General features: G+C 52.5%; 1 protein-coding gene across 8 annotated transcripts in view; it reads right to left on the reverse strand.

The window, feature by feature from the left end:
• ERG (ETS transcription factor ERG) overlaps positions 1-16,602 on the reverse strand; it is a 197,010-nt gene that overhangs the window by 7,333 nt on the left and 173,075 nt on the right. For 5 of the 8 annotated variants that reach the window (XM_045585239.1, XM_036446660.2, XM_036446661.2 and 2 more), the window contains 3 exons: positions 6,061-6,264; positions 4,985-5,065; positions 2,876-2,947 (listed from right to left, as the gene is read on the reverse strand). In XM_045585239.1, the coding sequence (XP_045441195.1) occupies positions 2,876-2,947; positions 4,985-5,065; positions 6,061-6,264 (357 nt within the window). The remainder of the gene's footprint in view (positions 1-2,875; positions 2,948-4,984; positions 5,066-6,060; positions 6,265-16,602) is intronic. The other 3 variants (XM_036446663.2, XM_036446662.2, XM_045585241.1) reach the window with 3 other exon arrangements.

Raw genomic sequence — 16,602 nt, forward strand, 5'->3', positions numbered from 1 at the left:
CTGGTTCAGAACAAAAGACAGGTCTCCCGGCCAGGCTGTCCTCCCGCATCCCGCCCAGCTCAGGGGCAGGGATGACACGTGTGTCCTGCTTGTGTCCTGGGATGGAGAGCACAGGGCTGGGGGCTGGGAACCCCAGGGGCTTCTGGGTACCAAATGCTGAAGCAAGGCAATATGGAGGATGCCCCCAGAATTACATCCACCCACTTTGAATACTTGTAAAAGCCGTGTTTTTAAAATACACTTCATTTTCAACATGGAGCTGTCGGCTGTTACAGTGCGGACACATTTTTGGGGGGACACCCTGCAGAAGTACATTCTAGACCCTCGTATCTCCCAGTGTGGCCCGCAGGCCAGCCACAAGGGCAACGTCTGGGAGCTGGTGAGAGGGTCAGAATCTCTCTGCAGGTGGACTCTTCCGGAACCCGCGTGTACCAGGATCCGGGGCGGTGCACACGGACACCGAGGAGGCCTGCTCCAGGCGTTTCCGCGGCCCATTCAGATCGCTCTGCTCCACAGCCCGTCACCCAGAGGCCCTGCCTGGGAGTGGCCACACAGAGAAAGGAGCGTGTGCACTGAGGTCTAGATCGGATGGTTGTATCTGAGCTAGAAGATCACTCATAGAATGAATAGCAAGTGTCAGTAGGTTAGTTCGCTGCTATTTTAAACATAAAGAAAAAAAAGTATTGCAGCTGGAAAAATTAAACACCAAACTACTAAGAGAGAAATATTTTTGAGACTCTATTTCCCCCTCCCCATAAAACCCTCCTCAGGGTGTGGCACCATGCCCATTCTCCCTCGAAAATAAGTCAGGACTTAAATGACACCAGGTCTGGCCTTTAGCCAAGAATCTGCCATGTTCCCATGACCAAGGACTGGCATGTTCGCAAACATGTGACCAGGGAAGATAAGCAGCTTTGTTTGCCTTTGTGACATCCTGGCCCGAGGCAGCCTTATCAGCTGCCGATCACAGCTGAGGGTGCCCAGGTCACCACCGCCCTCAGGGGTGTGTCAGGGGACCAGCAACACCTTCGCCACCCTCGGGGCAGAGGCCAGGGATTTACGGAGGAATGGCCGCTCCCTACACGTGGGCTGCTTGCCCTCAGGGACGGCAGCAGGGCTTGGCACCCGGAACTGTGTATGCTCCATCTCAGGGGGCACCAGTCCACTCTCCACGTCTCCCCAACCTTGGCCTTCGAAGCGACTAACTCTCGGCAGAAGGGCCTGCTTGGGCAAGGTCGGTTTCTAGCAGTGATCTGGCTGTGTGATTTTTTTTGTTGTTGTTGTTTGTTTTTGTTTTTTTTCCTGGTAAAAACCGAGCTTTCTAAACCCCATTACACAGGCAGCTTGGGGTTGCAGAGAGCAAACATGTGCCAGGATCCACACCCCCACCGCTGGGTACTTGCTGGCAGCTGGGATGGGTTCCTGGCTCTGAAAGAGCCTCCTCCTGCTCCCTGGACATCAAGTAACCCGGACAGCATCCTCTGGCCCTTCCTGCGGTTCCCTTCCTGCAGAGCTGGCCTCCCCCAGCTCACAGGCTCCTCCCTCTGGCCCCTGGAAGAACCGCCCTCTGGCCCTTTTGACTTCCGCCCTCCCACTTAGTTTCCCAAGGGCCGGAACTGTGGGAGGGCCCCCCTCATTCTGCAGGGTCCACCCCACGTGGCCCTGCTGGACTGGAGGGGAAAGACAGCCTTGCTGGCTCCCGATGGACTCAGAGGCCAAAGGCAAAGGCAGGGAGACAGAGCTGTTGCCGGAACCACTCTACCCAGGTTGCATGGGAGGAATGTCCAGAGGATGAAGCTGCCCTCCTGTTTTCCTCAGACATTTCCACAGCTTTCAATCGCCCCAAAGACAGGGGGAGCTGGGGCATTTTACACACACACACACACACACACCCGCTAGGTGTGCAGACCTCTGGGTGCAGGACAGCCATGGAAAAGCCTAGAATGCGTGCTTAGCCATTCGCTAAGATCCGGGGTTTCCAAAGCACCCGCCAGGGGAGAGGGTTCCCCACTGTCTGGCTGTGCCTCCTGTTGCCAACTCCGAGGGAGGGGCAACTCACAATTCCAAGAAACCCTGAAGGGCAGCCACTGGGAAGTGAAAGTCAAGGCTGCACTTGCAGGCTCAGCTGCCACTCTCTTTCGATAACATCCTAGATGGCTATCAGGATGCCCGAGTTGCCATGGCGATGGAGGAGGGCAGGAGGGGGTTACAGAACGTCCTCCTTGGCACACAGGAGGGCTTTCACATAAACTGCCCTTAAGATGCCAGGCGGGATGGCACGCAGTCAGAAACCAGCTTGCAAGTTCCTAGACGTCAGACCCGTCTCTGTCCACACCAGCTGAGACCACGAGGGCCGTGGCTCCGGAGGCAGGCGCCCGGCAGGGAGGGGGGGCGGGGAGAGGGTTTCTGATGCTGATGGCTGACAGCATGAGGAACACGTGAAACACGTACAACAATGGAATGTAAGTGATGTGTCTCCTAGGAGTGGGGGAGGGGCTGCTCTGGGTGCTGATGTGCAGGGAAAGGACGGGTGTCAGGGGAATTCCTCTTGCCCGTGCTGTTCCCCGAGGAGCAACCTTGACCCTCAGGCCGGCAGTGACCTCAGAAGCGGGCGGGCTCCTGCCTGCCGGGCACCCACCCAGTGCGTCTCTGCCCGCCCGGCTCCCAGGGACGGGGCTGATCTGCCTTTCATTCCCCAGGGTTAGAGGCGCCCTGAGGAGTGTGACCTGCGAGTGACCTTGGGCTCCAAACCCCCAGGGGCCCCAGCGGGCTGTGCAGGGCCCTCGGGCCCAGGATCGATCGGTTCTCTCTCGGGATCGCGTGGCCCGGGCCGTCCCGGGTGGCAGGGAGCACAGCGCACAGGGTGTTTCCGTACCTGGCCTAGTTGTAATTCTTTGCGTAGCGTCGGGGTATACGGAAGTATTGGGGAAAATAAAAGCTGCACCCCCTGCAGACAAAAGGAGAGACAAACGGTGAAGGTCTTCGGACGTGTCCCAGGTCCATCTCCGCGGCAGCGCCCGGCCTGCCATGCCTGGTGACAGGGAGCAGGGGCTGGGGGGCCTGTGCAGCGTGTCCCGGCAGAAAAGGCCGCTGCCTGGGCCAGAGGGGGATCCTGGAGCCGGGAGTGGACACGGGACCCTCTGGGCCCCACGGGTGGGCAGGTGTCTGCGTTGTGATTTTATGGCTTCTTGCTGAAGGCCCTCCCGGTGCCCCCGCCACATGCCCAGCAATTTTTATTTATTTTTAAAAATCCTATGGGAAGGGGGGGGGGTGTTTTAATTTTGAAATTGTGCTCTCAAAGAAAGTAAAATATTCTAGAGCCCCGGGAAAGCAGTCCCAAAGAATCATATTTTGCCAAAGACTATATGGATCTTATTAAAAACTAGAGCCTGATGCACAAAGATTTGTGCAAGAATGGGCCTCCTTTCCCTGGCTGCTGGCACAGCCTGTGCTCCAGCCAGAGCCGCTTTTCTGCCTTCCCATGCTGCCCAGAGGCCTGGAGAGGCTGAGACGGTGCAAAATGCCTGCATCCCTCCCCCTGCCGCTCGAAGCCTGTGTATGTAAATTAACCCACCAGCTTTGTTGGGTTAATTTGCATACTCATTCCTGATTGGCTGGTGGGTATTGCAAAGGTATGGTCAATTTGCATCTTTCTCTTTTATTAGTGTAGAGATGAATCTACATCTCCTCTCGAATGCCTCTTTTCCCTCTCTGTCTCTCAGTCAACAAGATATTCCCTCTTCTGGGCTCAGTCCATGCGGAGGTGGGTGTCCCAGGCTTTGATTGCTTCTACGTTTAACGATAACAAAAGGAATGACATCAGCGATGTCTTGAAACTTTTCCAGTTTTTAAATAACCATGAAACGATCACAAAACACGTCACTCAAAGGTGTTTTCCTAAGAGGGGGAAATTAAGTTATTTGTGATTTCTGGCCACAAGGTCATTACTGAGCTAATATTAGAGTGTAACCTACATGGGGAAAGTATCCTAAACAAAACTTTTTTTTTTTTTTTTTTTTTTTTTTTTTTTTTTTTTTTTTTTTTATTTTACTTTAGCTTAAAAACACAATGTCCTGAACACCGAGGACCAAGATCAAGTGGCAGTTTCATGGTGATACTCAAACCTGAGTATTTTAAAATAAAACGGCAAGTATTTGGAACACGGCTGTGTTTCTACTTGAGGGCTGACCCTGAGTTGCCCTGCTTGCTTATAGGGGTGACCTAAGCCTCACCCTCACTTCTTTACCCCCAACCTGGGCCTGGGGGGGGGGCGCGGGGTGGCAGAGGGTCCTGCAAGCTGAACAGTGGGGGAGGGTGGAGAGGAGGGGGCATGGCCATGCTCCTGCTGCTGTCCCCCAGGAGGGGGGAAAGGGACCCCAACTTCGGGCACATTCATGGGCAGGAACCTCAGCCCCTACTCGGAGCCTCTGTGATGGGGGGAGGGAGTGATGGAGGGAAGTTAGCCTGGAAGAAGCACTATGTTACATGCTACTGGGCTCAGGCAAAAATAAACAAATAAAAGGTAGACTCCAAGGTTAGAGACAGGAGAGCAGATCCTCGGTTAGTAACTCGTATCACAGCCTCTGAAATCCCAACACGGTCTCCCTCTCAACAGACCCTGGCAAAAACCACCACCATGCCCTCTGACCGCCTTTCACGGGTGCTGGAAGTCTGAGCTAGAAAGACGAGCGGCCGGACGGTGGCCTGAGATTAACCCTCAGAGGAGAAAATAGAACTCCTGCTTGTCCTAGTCCACATTCCTCAAAGAAAAATAAAGAAAAAGAAAAGGAATGCGAAGGGCCCCTGTGGATCAGGCATGCTCTTGGTGACGACAGCCAGCACAGCGCCTCCTACCTGTCAGAACCCCTCACTAAGTCCACCTCTGCCTCTGCCTCTGCCCTCCGGACGCACCGACGGCCCACACTCCACCGTAAGGCATGCACCTGCGGGAGCCCCTGGCCGGGCCGGGGCGGGGCAGCATTACCTGTGTTTCTAGCATGCATTAACCGCGGAGAGTTTTGTAAGGCTTTATCAACATCATCTGAAGTCAAATGCGGAAGAGGAGCTACAAAACAAAACAGCAACATCAAGATGAAAGAAGGGAGAGGATTACCTTCTTTAAAAAGAAAAAAAAAAAAAGAAAAAGAAAAGAACACCCCCTCCCTACCGACCCTACCGCCACGGCTGCTTGGCATCTCTCACAGCCTGACTGGTTAGCGTGTTAAAACTTAGACGGGGCCCCACGTGACCAGGGAGTGAGTGGTGGGGATGCCAGGCAAAGCGTTCACCCCAGCGGTTCCGCCACCCCACGCTCGCACTGTGCTTGTCCCCCCCACCATGCCCGCCGTCTGAGGAGCGAGAGCATGCAGCAGACTGTGGTCCATGCCTCTCACCCCACCGCGCCACCCCCTCTGTACGGTCCCACCACATCTCCTGAGGCCAGGGGGAGACCCCCTCACACGGGGACGTGGGGTGTGAAGGGGGCCTGGTCTGGCATGAAGGAAGATCAGTCCCTGCACCCCGTCCTCCGGGAGCCCTGCCACAGGTCTCCAGCTCACTGGGGTAACGTGACCAGATAAAGCTTCCTGTCCCTTGGGACTTCTCGGCCCAGGGGACCCTGCAGGAGGCAGCTGGGTGCTAAGGTGACTCTCAGGCTTCCTCTAAACACACCGAGGACTTCTCAGCCTGAGTTCGCCAACGGCCGTGGTCAGCAAACTGCGGCTCTTTGGCCCCTTGGGTGTGGCTCTTCCACAGAACACCACGGCCTGGGCGAGTCTATTTTGAAGAGGTGGCGTTAGAAGAAGTTTAAGTTTAAAAAATGTGGCTCTCCAAAGAAATGTCAATCGTTGTGCTGTTGGTATTTGGCTCTGTGGACGGATGAGTTTGCCGACCACTGACTGGCCTAGGGCACCGCCTCCTAAGCGGCCCGCTCTCTCAGACGCTCTCTGGGGACGGTGTCAGGGCCGAAAGGTGGCCTGGGTGAGCTGGACGGAGCCCTGGGCAGCCCACGCGAACAGGAGCCACACCCGCAGGCCCGGGTCCGGAGCGGGGCCCGCTTACTCTCTCTGAGGTAGTGGAGGTGGGAGAGAAGGATGTCGGCGTTGTAGCTGGGCGTGAGCCTCTGGAAGTCGTCCTTGGTCATCTTGCACAGCTCCTTGCCGTCGATGTTCTGGAACAGCAGGACGTCGACATCAGGAAGGCCGTACTCCTTCACGGCCCACTCCAGCCACTGCCGCACGTGGTCCGTGCTCCACAGCGTGGGGTCTGAGGGGGAGGGAAACGTGCTAGGTCAGCTCCTGGAGGTGCATTTCTGGGGCAGGGCCAGGGGTGGAGCCAGGCTCCGGGACAGGGCCCGACCTTGAACCATGCTCTCGGACAGGTCATGACCTTGAGTCAGGTTCCAGGACAGGTCAGGGCCTGAAACTAGGCTCTGGGACAGGTGAGGGCCTGTAGCCAGGCTCTAGGACAGGCCATGACCTTGAACCATGTTCTCAGACAGGGCAGGGCTTAGAGCCAGGCTCCTGGAGAGGACACGACCTTGAACCGTGCTCTTGCACAAGTCGTGACCTTGAGTCAGGGTCCAGGACAGGCGAGGGCCTGCAGCCAGGCTCCGGGACAGGTCAGAGAGAACGTGTGGGGGAAAGACAGAAACACCCGCTGGCTCACACACACGGATCCCTGTCCTTAGCATTTTTTCCTCTGGAAGTCTAGGCCTCCTCCCCCACCTGCTCGGACACTCTGACGACTCCTGCAGGGACGGGGGCGGGTATTCTCTGTCTCCATTTACATTCACTTTAACCTTTTCGCTTAAAATAAATGGGAATAAACGGAACACGTCCTTAGAACACGACGGGTATCTGGATAGGAAGTTATGAGTTGCCAGCACATGTCAGGAAGATGCTAATTATAGATTCTAAAAAGATCCAAAACGGTATTGACACAAAATCCTGAATGGACAGAATGGGACAGGAAGCGCAGGTACATCCCCGCCCTGCCTGGGCGCTGGCCCTGCTGGGAGCGAGCCGTCGGTTCCATGTTTTCCTGCCGAGAACATGGCTGTGCAGCCAGCACGCACCTGCAGGCCCGGCAGGCCTGGCAATGACTCACATCCCGCAGCTGCGCGCCCGCACACCACAGGATGCAGGCAGGCGACGGCTTCACGCTCCCCCGAGTGTGAGGGAGGGGGCCCGGGAGGGCAGGGCCCTGGGGAGAAGGAGCCGGCGAACCCCAACAGAAACACCCAAACGCCTGGGGGCCGGGGGCCCAGGGCACCCCCAGCCAGAGGGGGCTCCTCCCTTGTGGCCCTGGGCTCCCAGCCACCTGGGCAGGAGCAGGAGCCCGGAGCTGTGCCCCCAGCGCCTCTGAACTTGCTGCTGCCTCTGCAGGTGCCTCTCTCTTCTCTTTCACATGTAACATGGGAGCCCTGGCCTCGGCCCGCACAGGCCTGCGGGGCCAGGTGCCAGGATGCTCTGGTCACGGCGAGTGGAACATTCCGGTGTGGGAGGAAGTCCTCCTCCTCTGGAATCATTGTGTAGCTGGTCATGTTAGCCCTCTTTGGTCTTACTGACGCCTAGCCCAGTGGTCGGCAAACTCATTAGTCCCCAGAGCCAAATATCAACAGTACAACGATTGAAATTTCTTTGGAGAGCCACATTTTTTAAACTTAAAACTTCTAACGCCACTTCTTCAACATAGACTTGCGCCCAGGCCGTGGGGTTTTGTGGAAGAGCCACACTCAAGGGGCCAGAGAGCCACAGTTTGCCGACCACAGGTCTAGGCTACCGTGTGTGCCCATGAAGTCAATTTAAGTTAGAGGAGCAACAGTGAGAGTGAAAAATCTCCAAACAGTCATCGTATCTGAGTTCTCTTCCCTCTCTCCCTCCCTCCCTCCTCTTTCATTCATCCCCTTCTCTTTCACATCTTTTTAAAAACTTAAATGTACTGGGTGACAATGGTTAATAACACGTGAGTTTCAGGTGCACAATTCTGCACTGCATCACCAGTGTTCCACTGTGCGCTCACCACCCCGAGTCTAGAGTCTCCTTCTGTCCCCATATGTCTGACCCCCTTTAGCCTCGTCATCCTCGTCCCGCCCCCTTCCTCCCTGACCACCACCCCATGGGTGTCTGTGTCGACGAGTCCATTTGTTGCTTTTTGGTTCGTATCCTACGTAAGGGAGATTGTTCTGGTAAAGGGTTCTTGTTTCCTGCCTATGTTTAATAGAAAGAAATGACTTCAAATCCAGTGCACGCTACCCTCGCCCCACCCCTCCCGCACCCTCCAGGAGTTACCCCGGAAGTCCGAGCTTGCGTCATGGCTATGGATGCCAATACTGTTACCCCACCACGCACGTGCACTGCTTTCTGTTCTTGGAGTCCACAGCAGCGGCAGCTGACTGGCTTTGGCTCTGTATTTCCCTGTATTTCCCAGATGTACCCACGTTAGTGCGTGCAGGTACACTCAGCCATCTAAGCAGCTCTGGGCGCCCCTCCCATACAAATATGTCCAATTTACTGGCCAATGCACATCATCCCTGTGTCTGCATCCATGTACATATGAAGGAACCTACATGGTAAACTGCCTGGAGTCCATATCAGAATCACAGGGAGATGGGGAAACTTCAGCTGCCTGGTCTCGCCCACGGAGGTCCTGACTTAATGGCTGGAGGGCAGCCCGGACATGAGAGTTGTGCAAAGCTCCCTGGGTAATTCCAACCTGCAGCCCAGGTCCAGGCCACCTACCCGGGCCTCTCTGCTCAGAGTGTGACCCTGGGAAATGCAGAGTCTCTTGCCTTAGCCAGTTTGGCTCAGTGGATAGAGCATCGGCCTGCAGACTGAAGGGTCCCAGGTTCAATTCCCAGTCAAGGCACCTGCCTGGGTTGTGGGCTCAATCCCCAGTAGGGGGCATACGGGAGGCAGCGGATCAATGATTCTCCTCGTTAACGTTTCTCTCTCTCTCTCTCCCTTCCTCACTGAAATCAATACAAATATATGTTTAAAAGGAAAGAAATGCAGAGTCTTGGGTGCCCCTGGACTTGCTGAATCAGGGTGTGCATTTCCTCAAGCTCCTTAGTAAGCTTGGGGAGTCCTGTTCCAGAGTGAGTACCCAGATGTGCGACTGGACCAGGGTTCGGGTCACAGGGCATGTGCCTGGTCTCCTTCACCAGCTGTACTGGATTTCAACCCAAATCCTAACCCTCTCTCTCCATTAGCAATCAGTGTGCAGGTTCTGCTAGCAAAGGCGGAGCCCGGCTCTCCTGCAGAGACGAGATCATCTACAAAAACACACAAAAAAACCCACCGCTCGCGACAGGACAGCATGCCCCCTCCGCCGCCCAAACACATGGGGACAGTCTGTGAGCCTGCAAGCCGGACCTGAGTGCAAGGTTCACTTTCTCCCCTCACCAGGGTTCAGGTGGCTCTTAAAAAAAAAAAATAAAAATAAAAAAAAAAAAAAAAAAAAAAAAAAAATATATATATATATATATATATATATGTTTTTATTGATTTCAGAGAGGAAGGGACAGGGAGGGAGGGATAGAATCATTGATCAGCTGCCTCCTGCACAGCCCCCTATGGGGATCAAGCCCACAATCTGGGCATGTGTCCTAACTGGGAATCAAACCGTGACCTCCTGGTTCATAGGTCAGTGCTTAACCACTGAGCAACACTGGCCAAGCCACACAGCTCTTGGTCACTGGGTCCAGTCTCTGCTTTCAGGGTGACAACACCACCCCAGACTGTGTTCACAGGGCTCTTCTCTCCTTTCCATGGTGATGCGCACACAGACATGCATGGAACAGCGGCCCGGACCCCTCACACAAGTCCTCCTGTCTTGGTGCCATGCAGAGGACAGGGCCTCCTCTCAGAGGGAGACTCCCTGCCCCCTCTCCCTACGGCATCCCCCGTGACTCCTCCGGGAGACCTTGGCCAAACTGGGCTTCTTTGGGCTTTGCTTTGCCTGAACCACAGGGCGGGGCCAGGGTAACTGCTGCCTAGCAACCAGAGCACCGGGAACTGCCTCCTCTCAGCGGCAGGACCAGAGTCTAAGGATGACACACAATTCCCTGGGAGCCACGGGCCCTGCTGCCATGGCGACAGGACGTCATAGCAGGGCAGCCATCCAACACCCAGCCCCCCCTCCCCCCCCCCTGTGCCCAGCAGCTGGCTTCCTGCCCGAGCCAGGGGCCTAAGTCTCAACTGTCTCCCAGGGACTCCTGTGCAGGGCGCCAGGCACCAGCTCCTGCACCGGCACCAGCTCATCTGAGGTTTCGGCGGAACTCCGTGCTCCCCAGCTCAGGGCAGGGTGAACGCTGCACCCAGCCCTCCTCCCAGGAGCCCTCTGGCCACATGATCCCCAGGCCTTCCTAAAGAACAGGTGCACGCGCTGAAACCGGTGTGGCTCAGTGGATAGAGCGTCGGCTGGCTGACTGAGGGGTCCCAGGTTCGATGCCGTTCAGGAGCATGTACCTTGGTTGCGGGCACATCCCCAGTAGGGGGTGTGCAGGAGGCAGCTGATGGACGATTCTCTCTCATTGATGTTTCTAACTATCTATCCCTCTCTCTTCCTCTCTGTGAAAAAATCAATAAAATATATATATATTTTAAAAAAAGAGCAGGTGCACACTCTCTGGACTGCAAACCCCATGCCCAGGAACGCGTCCTAAGACAGTGGCAGAGGGTGTGCGAAGGGAGTTATGCCCACGATGTCCTCTGCGGGGTGTGTATGATGGGCACACCCTAACTGCCCACAGGGCCGGGAAACCGAAACCCACACCGACAGGAAAAGCCGCTGGGGGCGATTCAATGATCCCACTGAAAAGTCTGGCAACACTGCGGCGGCAGCGGGAAAGGGTCTGGAGGACTATGCAGCCCAGTGGCTACTGCCCTTTGCGGGGAAAAGGCCATGGAGATTTTTAGAATTTTTTTCTATTTCACTAAACTGTATCTACTCTTTACTTTTTTCTTCAAAAAGAGCAGATGATGCCTGGGTTAAAAATTATTTATTAAAAAAAAAATGTACCCTCCCCTACGTTCCAAATCAAAACAAGGTCTTATAAAGGATTACATATAGATTTATATGGGCACTTATTTGTCAGTGTTTTTTTGTTTGTCTGTTTTTTAAATATATATTTTATTGATTTTTTTTTTTTTTTTTTTTTTTTTTTTTTTTTTACAGAGAAGAAGAGAGAGGGATAGAGAGCTAGAAACATCAATGAGAGAGAAACATTGATCAGCTGCCTCCTGCACACCCCCCATTGGGGATGTGCCCGCAACCAAGGTACATGCCCCTGACCGGAATCGAACCTGGGACCTTTCAGTCCGCAGACTGACACTCTATCCACTGAGCCAAACCGGTTTTGGCTATCATAGTGTTTTTATAAAATTTCAAAGGTATACAATTTTCATCTCGGCCCGGTCAGTGTGGCCCGCGGTTGTGTTGACCTATGACCCAGGAGGTCAGGGTTCAATTCCCGGTCAGGGCACAGGCCTGGGTTGCAGGCTCGATTCCCCAGTGGGGGGCGTGCAGGAGGCAGCTGATCCATGATTCTCTCTCGTCATGATGTTTCTCTCTCCCTCTCTCTCCCTCTCTGAAATCAATAAAAACACACTTTCAAAACATTTTTCATCTCACTTGCTTAGCTTGTTCATGGGAATCGCTTCATTTGAAAAGAATACAATTAAACAGTCAGGCTACGTCTGTGTCCTTTCGGGACCGGACGTCCAGGCCTCTGCCCTCAGAGTTTATACGTAACACTTATAAAAAGGAGGTACAGCCCCTTACCTCCCTCTCCGCCTGGGCACCCCTGCTCTGCGACCACCCTCCGGCTGGTGTGACAGAGACCAGCCTGCAGGGGACAAGCCCGCACTCTGCCGTGGGGAGCACGTGGCCCTCAGACATCCGGCCCTGCGGTCTTCCAGACAGTCCCCACCCTCTGTGCCACAGCCACACACCATCACTGCCATCTCCGAACCAAGACCCAGGCCTGTGCCCACACAGCACCCACCACACCCTGGGGGATGCCCTCCTGCTCTAGAGCTGTAAGTACTTAGAGTGAGTCTCTGGGCAGGAAAGTGATAACAGGACCCGAGGCCAGGCCCCGGCCCAGTGACAGCCCACACCGAGCCCCGCCCGGCTTCCTGGGCCAGCAGGGCTGATGGAATTTTCTAGGGCTCAAGCCAAGGTGCTGGGACCCAGCTCACCCTTCCACTCCCCGGAGAGCCCAGCCGAGTCTCTGGGTCTCCTCTGAGACCCATGACATGTCAGCAAAGCTTTCCTGCTTCTGTCCCACCTGCCATCACAGAGGGCGCTCACACGGTCCCACAAGATTCAATGGGCCTTGCCCAGCTAGGGTGGATCAGTGGGTGAACATCAACCTGTGGACCAGGAGGTCCCGGTTCCATTCCCCTTCAGGGCTCGGGCCAGCTAGTGGACTTGATCCCCAGTGTGAAGCGGGTGGAAGACAGCTGATCAGTGATTCTCTCTCATCATTGATGCTTCTCTCCCTCTCCCTTCCTCTCTGAAATCAATAAAAATATATCGATATTTTAAAAACGATTCTACAGGCTTTCCCACCTTCCCTGACCCGCAGGCCTGGGCTCGAAGGAGAAAGAAGAGGAGACAACAAGGGGGCTCCCAGGAAGCATCAGCTTTGCCTGCGTTCAGACGCGGCAACCGCACCGTCCGCCTCCAGGCAGCGATGCGATGGGGGACACGTCCCCGCACCTCAGACTGGGCCAGGTTTTCCTCGGTGGGAGCATCAGGACCCAAAGAACGACTCCACAGGATAAGGGCTGAGGTGACTTCAACTCAAGGAAGAGCCATCACTGAGGCTTCCACTGGGACCAGGAGCCCAGGGTCAGAGGCGGCCAGCAAAGGGACGCCGAGGCTCTGAGGAAGGCAGCTACGCACACAGCGCGGAATGCAATGTGTTGTCCAAGCAGGACGTGCAAGTCCAGAGAAGCTGGGACTGATCCCAACCGGGAAAGAGGCAAAGGTTTCACCAGGGGGGTAATGGCTTGAGTCTGCAATAACGAGAAGGATTTGACAGAAGTAGGAGAGAAGCCCTTCAGTTTAGGCCAGTGGTCGGCAAACTCATTCGTCCACAGAACCAAATACCAACAGCACAACGATGGAAATTTCTTTGGAGAGACACATTTTTTAAACTTAAACTTCTTCTAACGCCACTTCTTCAAAATAGACTCGCCCAGGCCGTGGTGTTTTGTGCAAGAGCCACCCTCAAGGGGCCAAAGAGCCGCATGTGGCTTGTGAGCCACAGTTTGCCCACCCCGGGTTTAGAGGAACAGCTTGAGCCCAGCATCAGACCCACGGAGGCATGAAACGGCTCATGTGTCCAGGGAGGCCTGGGTGTGCTGGAGGGGAGGGGTTTCGAGGGTCCCCAGCCACAGACAGATGGGGACGGGGACGGAGATGAAAGATGGGGTCCGGTCAGGGGGAGCCTATCTAAGGAAGCTGGACTTTCTCAGAGTCTTCGAAAATGTCTGAGGAATCAGAGAATGTTTTCAGTTACATCAAGCACCACCAACTTGGTGACAAAATAAAAGGCTTTGTTGGGGGTCAGGATGCCCGTACTTGGGTCTGATTCAACCGTTTATGGATGTCCACGCTAAGCTCCCCGGAGCGGCTGTCGGTGGGGGATGAAGCAGTGAGCTGGTGGGAGGCCAGGGAAGTAAGTGAGATAATGTATGTGGAAGCACTCTGCCAACATGACGTATGGCAGCGAAGGAACGCACCCACGCCCCGGGCTCGGCTCTGCAAGCTCGGCTAAAATGAAATAAACCATCTATCATCGCCGGGCAGCCTCTTCCTTTAAGCTCAGAAGTCTGATTTATCACTTTATTTTAAGAAGCCCTTGGAGGTGCTTCTGTCAGATGAATCATGAGCCACCGAAGATAAGTGGTGTTTTCAGCCTCTGGGCAATTGTTTTGAAAACGTCTGTGTCATCACTCCGCAGCGCACGGACGTCCAAGGCACAGGGGCAGGGACAAGGAGCAGTGTCTCTCTCTGAGGCCTCTTACTCGCATCTTAGCTGATGTGGTTAATATACCAACGTGATACGAATGCTATTTCAGTAAATAGGAATTTAAAGAATAGATAAAAAGCAAAGCACAGAGTTCTGAAGTTGCGATGCTTTCAGTACTGGGTGGCTGGGCGGAGAGCCAGTGGATGGGAGGAGGGGTGAATTTTTTTACATTTCCCTGCCACGGGATTCTGGCCTTGAGTCCCGCTGTTGCTAGGAAAGGTATTGTTGCATTGCTGCAGATATACTGTGCACTGAATCCTGGTGCAGGCAGGCATCCTATTTTGAAGACCCCTCCTGGGGAACGAATAGCAAGTGTAAGCAACGGCCAACAGAGTTCACTGGCTTGAACTTGAGTTTTAATCCACCAGAAATTGAAATCTGATCTATTTACAGCCTACCCTCAAGGCTGTGTCTGAAACCCTTGAACCACAAACTTATGGGAGGAGGTGTTACCATTCTGATCATTAGTCATTTTTAATTTTATTGCACTTCAGCTGGTGAATGAGGTCATATGACATGGATTTTCTTTTTTATTGGCTATTTCCGTTTTTTTTTGTTTTTTTTTGTTTTTTTTGTGGGGGGGGGAGTATTTATGTAGATGTGTCTTGAGTGCTCAAAAATTATAAGATCTCTAACTGTTGGGTGCAGGTTTCTATACATAACCACTGAATCAAAATCAGTAACCTGTATGTAATTTTTATTCCATCGATTTATCAATTACTGAGAAGGGCACATTAAAATCTCTCACTAAAGCGTACTCATCTGTTCTTTATGTATTTTTAAACTAACTGACTAGTCATAGGCAAGTTTTTTATTGTCATGTATTTCTGTAAATGCCATCTTTTTCCCTGGTGTAATAATCCTCAATCATCCCCAGTAATGCTTTCTGCTTTCTATTTCCACTGTTGTCAGCTTTATTTTTATTAGAATTTGATAGTATGTCTTATTCTGTCTGTTTGCTATCACTCTTTCTTTGTAGTATTTTTGTAAAGAGTATACAACTCATTTTGGAGTGTTCTTAAGAAATCTTTCACTCTCTGTGAAAGATTCTCTGGCTTCTGTTTCTTTACTTGTTAACATTTAATCATCAAATATATCCTTTTCCCAAAGAAAGCAAGGGATGCAGAAATCTCCAACTCTCACTGTCCATCCCTAGTCTCACATGACAATGTTGTCCAATGTTTTGATTCTGCCTTATCATTGTATTCCCTAGTTAGGAAGCTGTGGTTGTCACTTCATAGCCATTTCTCTTTAATCTGCCCTCGTGTTAACCAATGTCACTGCTCTCACTTCCTTTTTATGTCTCACTCCTTTGCCGTAGGACCCATTTTCTCTCTTTATTAAAACTTTCGTTACGTGCTGAACTGCGGGGTCAGTGAGCAGCAAACTCACTCTTTGAAAGAGTCTTTATTTCACCCTCATTGGACCTCATAGATTAGACTGTGCCCTTAATAAACCTGTTTCATTGGCAAGTTTACTTTCTTCATCTAAACGCATTATTCTAAAGAACCCTTTGCTTTCCCTGGCTACCATGGAGAAAAAAATAAAAGCAAAACAAACCAACCAAGCAAACAAACAAAAAAACAAACAAAACAAAACAAAACCCACAAATGGGTTAAGAGTCCAGAAGACAGCTTTTCCCTGTTTCTCCTGGTCTCAGGAGACCTTCCGTCTATGGACCCCTGTCCTCCGCTCTGCTCCTGAGGAGTCTGCCCTGTAACTGCCGTTATTTGCAGATGGTCGTGCTTTTTCCTGAGGTGGCATTTAAATGCTTTGTCTCTGCTCTTGCAGGCTCACCAGAATGTGATGGCTGAGGCTTATTCTTTTTTTTTCCTTTCCCGACTGGCACTTCCTATATTTGGGAGCTGGTCTTGTTCATCAGTTTTGGGAAGGTCAGCACTTATCTCTTCAATACTTCATCTCTTTCGTCCTGTTTCCTCCTTTCTGGAGCTTCGTCGGATCTGCAGAGGATGCTGCCCGGAGTCCTTCTCACTCGGACTGTCTCATGTTTTCCATCTCTGTGGTGCTGCACTCTGAGAGCAATCTCAAGTCTACTTCCTTTCAGTCACTCGTCAAATCAACTTTTTACTGCACCTACTGAGCTTCTAACACCTTTTTTGAATCTTTTTTGTGTGTGTATGTGTTTCTAGCATTTCTATTTCTTCTTCTTCTTCTTCTTCTTCTTCTTCTTCTTCTTCTTCTTCAAAATATTATGTTCTTTTCCAAATTATCTTGTTTCTCTCCTTTTTGGTTCCTTCTTGTATGTATTTCATCATTTAAAATCTATTTACTTTACATTCCCCATCCTGTACTTCAATTATCTACCATTCTTGAGAGTTTAATTGTGTCAACTGCTGTTTCTGCTGAATCTTGGTCTAGGGAGACTGTCTCTTCCTATTTTTGTAACTTGGGTTTTTCTAACTTTGGTGGATCTTTTCTATATTAAAAAAATGTTTTTATTGATTTCAGAGAGAGGAAGGGAGAGAGTGAGAGAAAAAGAAACATCAATGATGAGAAAGAATCATTGAACAGCTGCCTCCTACACGCCCCCTTACTGA

The sequence above is a fragment of the Pipistrellus kuhlii genome, unplaced genomic scaffold (genome assembly GCF_014108245.1).
Source record: "Pipistrellus kuhlii isolate mPipKuh1 unplaced genomic scaffold, mPipKuh1.p scaffold_m20_p_2, whole genome shotgun sequence".
NCBI classification, from domain to species: Eukaryota; Metazoa; Chordata; class Mammalia; order Chiroptera; family Vespertilionidae; genus Pipistrellus; species Pipistrellus kuhlii.